At 34.0% G+C, this 7,726-nt stretch overlaps 1 protein-coding gene across 5 annotated transcripts in view; it reads left to right on the forward strand.

Annotated features, from left to right (window-relative positions):
* The first annotated feature begins 69 nt into the window (after nucleotides 1-69).
* Nucleotides 70-7,726, forward strand: part of LOC111335592 (uncharacterized) — an 18,827-nt gene continuing 11,170 nt past the window's right edge. The window contains exons 1-7 of one of the 5 annotated variants that reach the window (XR_015991078.1): nucleotides 70-547; nucleotides 739-848; nucleotides 1,313-1,374; nucleotides 2,342-2,457; nucleotides 2,744-2,811; nucleotides 3,475-3,590; nucleotides 7,312-7,352. Coding sequence is in view for 4 of the 5 variants with exons in the window: in XM_088731333.1 (XP_088587459.1) it covers nucleotides 741-848; nucleotides 1,313-1,374; nucleotides 2,342-2,457; nucleotides 2,744-2,811; nucleotides 3,475-3,590; nucleotides 7,312-7,352 (511 nt within the window). In the remaining variant the exon portion in view is untranslated. The other 4 variants (XM_088731333.1, XM_088731332.1, XM_088731335.1 and 1 more) reach the window with 4 other exon arrangements.

Below are 7,726 nucleotides of genomic sequence, written 5' to 3' on the forward strand. Positions count from 1 at the left end.
GACATCGATCGTTGCACTGTCCGGGGAGTTCATGTTTTTCTTTTTTTCAGAGATTACACCAGCGAAAGTGAAATAATTTTGCCATTGTTCTTGTCGTTCTCGTTTTTGTTTTGAATAAATATATAGGAAACCTTCAGTACCTGTCTCCAGTTATCAATGCGGGATTGTTGCGTGACTTGACACTTGGGATTAGTCACGATATCGTAAATAAATAATCATTATGTAGAACTGCGTTTACAATTTCAATCTATTTTCAAGGGGTCAAGGGGTCTGAAGTTTCGAGGTCTGAAGTTTTTTCTGTTCCGCTTTGAGACACACTGTTAAACGATACTCACAAGCAAGGAGTTAAGATGTAACTTATTAACTTTTACTATTTTTATCATCCAATGACAGGTCGGAGCCATTCCTGTAGTGTGTCTGGTTCGGGCAGACGGTCATTTGAGTTGTCACGTGACGATACAGTTATTATTGACGGAAGAGAAAACATTTTACTCGTGGAGGGAAAGGACTTTTGAAGGTGTGCAAGCTTGTTAGAAGTACAGAAAATGTAAGAAACGATCAAAACTGGCTAATCTCCTGTAGATGATTGTTATTGAGCGTCAGCTTCAACACTAGGAACATGTAAATCCAAGCACAAAACGATCTGAGTGTTCGATCCATAACAGTAAGACCACGAACTATCGCGTTGATATGGCATTTCATGTGACGTCAAAATTTAGTTTACATACTCTTTTTCAGAAATGGAGGATTCGAACGAAAATCAAGATCAGATGCCCACCTCATCCACTCTGACGGCTTCTTCTGGACGTCCTGGTCCAGTCGAGAATGTTCACGTCGAATTTTCGGAGGTAATAAGAAATCACAACCTCGTGGTCTTTTTATCTCCACAACAAGCATAGTGAATCACTGTGATCTTATTCTATCACTTCAACATTAGCCTCCTAAACTCTGCTCACTTCCTACTAGTTTTTGTAGTTATCACTCTCTTCTTAACTTAACCAATTCTTCTTTCCTCGACGAAGGTTCATCACAAAGTTCTGTTGGTTATTGTACACTAACGTACACTTCGCAATTGTTTGCTTCAAACAGTTTTCCTTGGGACACACAAACACCCAAGGAGACTTAGAAAATGTGGAATTTTGGATACCAAATGTGTAATTCTTTTAGATCTGCGAGTTTTGAGTTGACATGCCTCGTTAGATTGGTGAGAAGCAATGTTAAGTACATTTGAACGTACTAGTCGATATGTACAGAAGTACTGTACTGTTTGACCTAAACGTATTATTTATTAGTTGTTGTTTGTTTTCATAAGCACTCCAATGCAGCAACTGCAAATGGGTCGAATGAAAGAGTCCCTGATCAAGCTCCAAACATGTAAGTTGCTTGTTAAGAAAGAGGGGTATCTTTTCGGTGAAAATCTGCATATGCTAATTTTGTTTCACTTAATTTTCCAAAGATGGTCAACACTTAAAGTGAAGTTTAATCCAAAAATAAATTCTGGTAAATTCTAATAGTGATAAATTTCACAAAATGACCTATTCTTTTATTTATTCGAATATAATTTTCCAGTCAGGATAGGTACATAATTATTAATTTTTCACAGTTGAAAATTTTGATTTATGATCATTGTTATTTGGGATTTTTCTGTGTGATAAGGTAAATGCACAAATTTTTAAACATATATATGCACTCTCTCTTAAAAATTCTCATCATGTTATAACAGTTGTATGGTCAGTTTCGTCATTCTCTACAAACCCCTGTGAAATTGAAATTAAACTTTGTGCAGGCTCAACATTTTCTGCAGTTTGAAACTTTTGCAAAAACTTTGTCTTTACTATGATATGCAGCCAATTATATAATTTATATCATTCAGAATGGTCTTGTTAAAAAATTAATTTCTTATTCACATCTTTATTTATATAAGATGTTGTCTGAAAGCGAAACATAATTTTTTGTCTTACTTAAAAGATAATGTGTACTGAGCCTAAATGCTCATTTAACTAAGTACGTCTCACAGTATTAAAAGTTTTGCTATCCATCTGGGTGAAAAAAAGGGGATCAAAATTTATTATTTCTTGAATTAAATGTGTTAGTGACTTGTAAGGTTGTTAAATCAAATTATTTTATAATGTCATATTTTGCAAATACATGTTATTTAATTAACATTTGGTTGATTTTGCTTAATGAGATGACCTTTTTTGTTTACATTATATATATTGGTGCACACCTACAATGTATTTGACAATTAAAGCTACAGCTATTTTTAAGCTGATATTATTTCTCAATCAGACAGAGATACAATGAATGAAACAGAGCACAGTTTTGTTGTTAATGTTTTCAGCCCTGCAGATGGTGTCATTGCTCCTCTTACCACTAGTGTAATTGGTGATATCAATTGTGAAGTGGACACTGAAATAAGACAACAAGGATCACAAGTTGACAGAAATCAACCTCCAGGTACTTCAAGCTTTATGATGGTGTAAGACATAGAGGCCAAATAATAAACATGTTGGATACTGGTTGAAAACGGGTGGGTTTAAGTCTTGTTTGTTGTGCCCACTTGTTGGTTTATTTTATGCATTGCAACTTGTGAATAGAAATCACTTGTGCATTTTTTCTCTGTAATAATCTCTATCTACTCCATTTGATCTGTAAGGAGGTGTTTCTCCACTTATTTATGTTTTCTATAAATTTTTTGGTCAACTCAAGGTATTTTAAGCTTTGTGCTGTTGTTATCTCATAGTTCACTCTCGGCATCAGCCAACAACAAATGAAGATTTGTCATCAATGCAAGCACAAGGTGAAGGAAAGGTATTTAAAATATTGCAAGTATCTGAGACCCACATGATGAGGAAAAGTTTTGTAAATGTGGAGGCCAATTATTCCTGCTTATCTACAATGCCAAATTATGCGTGTAGCTTTGTAGCCACAAGTATGGGCTATTGATTCTTTAGCTATTTATTTTTAATGGTATTAAGTGGTAAACTGCCTTGACTTTACCTCAAAAATTGGGAATTTAAAGTCATTTTTAGTCAGTAGTACAGAAATGAGCCTAGTAAGGTAGTTTTAAAAAATTTGGTGAATAAAGATACTGCTACAAGATGATCAATTTGATTTAAGTTGACAGTATCTGACATTGGGCATTGTCTGCTTTCACCTTTTCAGTGATATTGCTACTGCATTTGACTTGAATGCACAAATTCAAGCCAGGCTGCTCCCCAATGTCAAACACTGATATTCAAATGCGAGTCACTGGCCGAGGAAGAATGTGTGATAAAGTTTTCTTTTGACGGAATGTTATTTTATTCTTCCTTACCTATTCAACAAGTTAATGTTGGATCAAATTACATCAGTTTAATTAATGTGTAGGGAATTAAGATTTCCCTTCATTAATTGAGTACTTACTTCTTGAAAGACAAATCCATTGTTACCTTAAAGATTTTTCAAACTTTTTCATTCTTTTCATTCCTGAAGTCCCAATATTACTGTGGTCTTTGCATGGAAAATGTTCAGACAAATAGCTGCTGCCAAAGAACAGCACACAAGGACTGTTTGTATGCATGTGGGTGGAGCCTTACAAATTGTAACTGGTGAGTTTGAAAATATTGATTTGCTTATTGATTCAAAATGTCAATTTTTTGGCTGAAAAGGCAGAAGCAAAAATATAAAATATCATGGTAGGTGATGTGCATGTGAAATTCTGTATGTGCAATAAAATTACTGAAGTCTTTTAAAAATTTAACTTGCATGTGATTTTGCTTTTTTGGTGTTTGTACCACAGAAAGCCTTTGAAAGTGTTCCCACCCAATTTCTGAAAATACAGTCAATGAAGAAAACTGCATTAATTTTGTTTATCCAATATGGGTTCTTATTTGTCCATTTATCTCAAGAAAAGCACAAGTAAAACACAAAACATGCAATTTTTATTACATTTTGTTCTTACATTGAATATTTGTCAGCATTGAAGCACACAATGGGGCAAGTTTCACTAGCAGAATGTTATTATTATGTACATAGCTTAAATTGGCAAATTTCCCATAAATTGGCATCAATTTTATTAGAAGATTTTGCTAGTTAAGTACTTATTATAAACATTTTTGAAACAGTTTGATCATATTGAGAATGGTATTGGAGTGCCATTATCATGTTTGCATGTTTATCAATAGTGTATTTATGATGCTGTATACATTATAAACATTTTTGAAACAGTTTGATCATATTGAGAATGGTATTGGAGTGCCATTATCACGTTTGCATGTTTATCAATAGTGTATTTATGATGCTGTATACATAGGAAGGGCCATGGTCCTATATTTGAAATAATATTTCACTTTTGAAAAATCAAACCAAAAAAAATAAACCAACGAGAGAAAAGGTAGTTTTGTTTTTTTTTTACTGCAAGGAAATTAAATCAGATAGGCATTGTTCAGTTGTCAATATATACACGTAAACCAAAAATCCCCCATGCAGACACAAGTAGATAAGTGTTGACTAGTATTTGAGAAACCGCCCACCCACCCCTCCCCTAACCCAACATTCATCCAAACTTGTCAGATACTGACATTGATTCAAATATGCTATACCCATAAACAATCATACTCCTAAATTTGGTTAAAATAATAATTTCATGATGCACCATGACTTTAAATTGTTGTATTTATTTGATAGTTACTGCATGGCCAGCTTCTGATGTTCTGGCTAATAATGTTTGATAATATATGCAAACTTCTGTGAAAAACAGTGCTTAAGCTTACTTTTTCAACTTCTTGGATGGCAATGCAGTACTAGAACCCTGCTTACTCAAAGTTCTGAGGGAAACAAAAAATGGTTTGAGTAAGCAGGAAATCAAGTTATTGAGGTTGGTGTTGAATTTCAATCATCCTGTCAATAATTACAGTAATAAAGAATCTTGTTTTAATCATTTTTTCCAGATCAAAAGTTATTTTGGTATATTGAGTTACCTTTGTGAGAGCTTTTTGATGTCTTAAGAACATTTTGTGTGAGAATTAAGTGATGCAAAATGTATTTATGAAAACGTAGGCTGATCGAGATATCTAGGGCAGTACGTAGTTCATGACGTTTTAATTTTTTATTGCATTCATTTTGAAAACAATGGTGATCCTTGCAGTCTATCATTGGCTCTCATTATTGCAATTTTTTCACAAATAGCACCATTTCTTGCTCCTATAAATTGCACCTTTTTCCCAGCCAGTGAGAAAACTCTACTATTAAAACACATCAACCAATCAGATTTCAAGGCTTGCTTAAATTACTTGTTCGAATTACAGGAAAATGAAGGACAATTTTTGCAACTTTTTATAGACCAGCTCATTACAAAATAAAAAAAAGAGATTTGGTAAGACTGAAAAACTGTATTTGAGTTAAACTGAGTTTTGCAATTTCAAAATGGATGTAATAAAGTGGCAAATGACATTTTTGTGTCATTCAATTTTGGTCTGAAATCATACTTTCGATGTCAAGTTCAATAAGAGCTATAACAAAATTCTCAAACATGAGTGGCTAGCACCAGCCCAATTTGAGCACTAATAGGATGTAGTGTGTGTCTTGACTTGTTAATTGTTATTGGACCATGTAATAGACACTATAAGTATGTGCTGTTGTTGCCTACATCACTGAATTAATTGTTGTTTTTTTTATGAAAACTTATAACCAACATCTGATTTCTTTTTCAATTTTGTCATAGTTTTGATTAATTGGTCCATATTCTGTTTGTAATCATATTCGTGATTAACATATTAGACTCCAACTTCATAGTTTTGCAATTTTGTTCATTACTCATATATGATTTTATTAAAAAATGGATCATTGGATAATGCAATTCAAGACTTTTTATTGGCTTAGCCTTTATGGTATATGAGCCAATATACCATAATCTAATATCTGTACATTGTAACATCCGGTTTCTTACAAATTAAAGTCGAGAAGATTTGTCTGATATCTTGGGGGCATTTTTTTTCAATAAAACAATTATTCCACTCGGGCTTCTTGGATGTGAGAGGATTATAGACCACTTTCATAAATGGCTGCTGGATTAATATTCTTTTGTTTAAATTTAAATTTGCCTGGGTGGCCTCGCTTGAGATAATGTATTCTTTTGAATTTTGTACTGGAGAACGAGGCCACCTAGGCAAATTTAAATTTAAACAAAAGAATATTAATCCGGCAGCCATTTATGAAAGTGGTCTATAGCCAACTTGGCACTACGCGCCTCGCAGCAGTGGCTATCTATCATCTCATATCCAACGCACACTTGTGGAATAATTGTTAAATAGATCAAGTTGGACTCCACTCAGTCCTATTACCATAACTTTCACTGCGCACTTTGGTTTTTAAATCATGGGTATGCAGATTTCATACCAAATTGCACTCCACTCAGTTCAATTCCCATTATGATAATAATTCTAGGTACAGTGCACAACCTTCAAAGTGTTTACTACCCTGGTCTTAATCAACTGTTCCTTAGGGAGTGTTCCAGAATACAGAATTCTTCATGTTCTTGAGTGCAATTTTCCAGTCGTTGGGTAGTGAGCCGGATTGGAACGACATGTTAAAATAAGTTACAAAGTGACGTAGATAGTTCCAGTGCACATTCTTTTAGGATACGAGGCGATAATTTATCAGGACCTGGGGATTTGTGTATGTTTAGGTTTTTCAGATGTTTGGCTTGTGTACGTAGAACTGAACACTTAACATTGACCCAACAAAAGTGTATCTTGCCATATCAACAATGCAATGAGCAGATGTTTATTAGCCTTTTGTGGGCTTCCATTCAGTTTTCATAAATCAAGTGGCATTTTTACTTAAAGTTTGAGTTATCAGCAGAGGGTAAATTTGAGCTAAAGTAAAATTAGTTTGGGTTAATTGGGTGTTTGAGTTAACCACTTTCAAGGTAGCTGATAGTAAATGACTGATAAAATGGGGTCAAATCCAGGGGAAATCAGACTTTGTTTGAGTTAATTAGCAAAGTGTTCTTACCATAACCAGAGTTAGCTTGGTTCTTCTGTAGTGAAACGGTTGACTATGGATATGTATGAAGTTGATAACATTAATATTCTGATTTAATTAATTAATTAAATAAGTGTCATATTTTGCCTCTGTTTATCTTGAGATTTTTAGTCATGTGCTTTTCTTTCTTTTTCTTTTTGTCTTTGTCATATTGAGCATGTCAGCATTGCACTCCACTGTATTTGACAAATTCTGATTAAATAATAGGTTGGTTTGTAGTTTTTCCCATACTCATTGACTCTTATAATTAATGTATATTAACATATGATTTTCACAATATTACAGTTTTCAAAGAGAGAGAACAGCCCACAAGATTGACTATCCAGGTGTGAAGACTATTCCAGGATATAATCCTTTTTTTGTATGGAGCCTGAGACAGAGAGGTTTTATTGGGACTTTTACATACATTTTTCATACAAAACAACACTAGCCTGCTAGTTCTCTACTGAATTTGAGTTCTGGATTGTTTAAGTAAGAAAGCCTGAAAATGTCTATCAAACTGTTCATGAAAAAGTAGTGGCAGATCCAGGGAAAGGGTTTCAGGGGCCTAGGTCCCTCCTTAATTTTTTTGGACCAAACTGAGGTGCAAAGTGCCGAAAAAAAATTTTTTTGAGACTGGGCCCACCCTTATCTAAGGGTTTTGATGACTGCCCCCCCCCCCTTCTTATCTAAATTTTTATCTGATGGTCTGGATTCTGCA

The sequence above is a fragment of the Stylophora pistillata genome, chromosome 8 (assembly GCF_964205215.1).
Source record: "Stylophora pistillata chromosome 8, jaStyPist1.2, whole genome shotgun sequence".
In the NCBI taxonomy this organism is placed as follows: Eukaryota; Metazoa; Cnidaria; class Anthozoa; order Scleractinia; family Pocilloporidae; genus Stylophora; species Stylophora pistillata.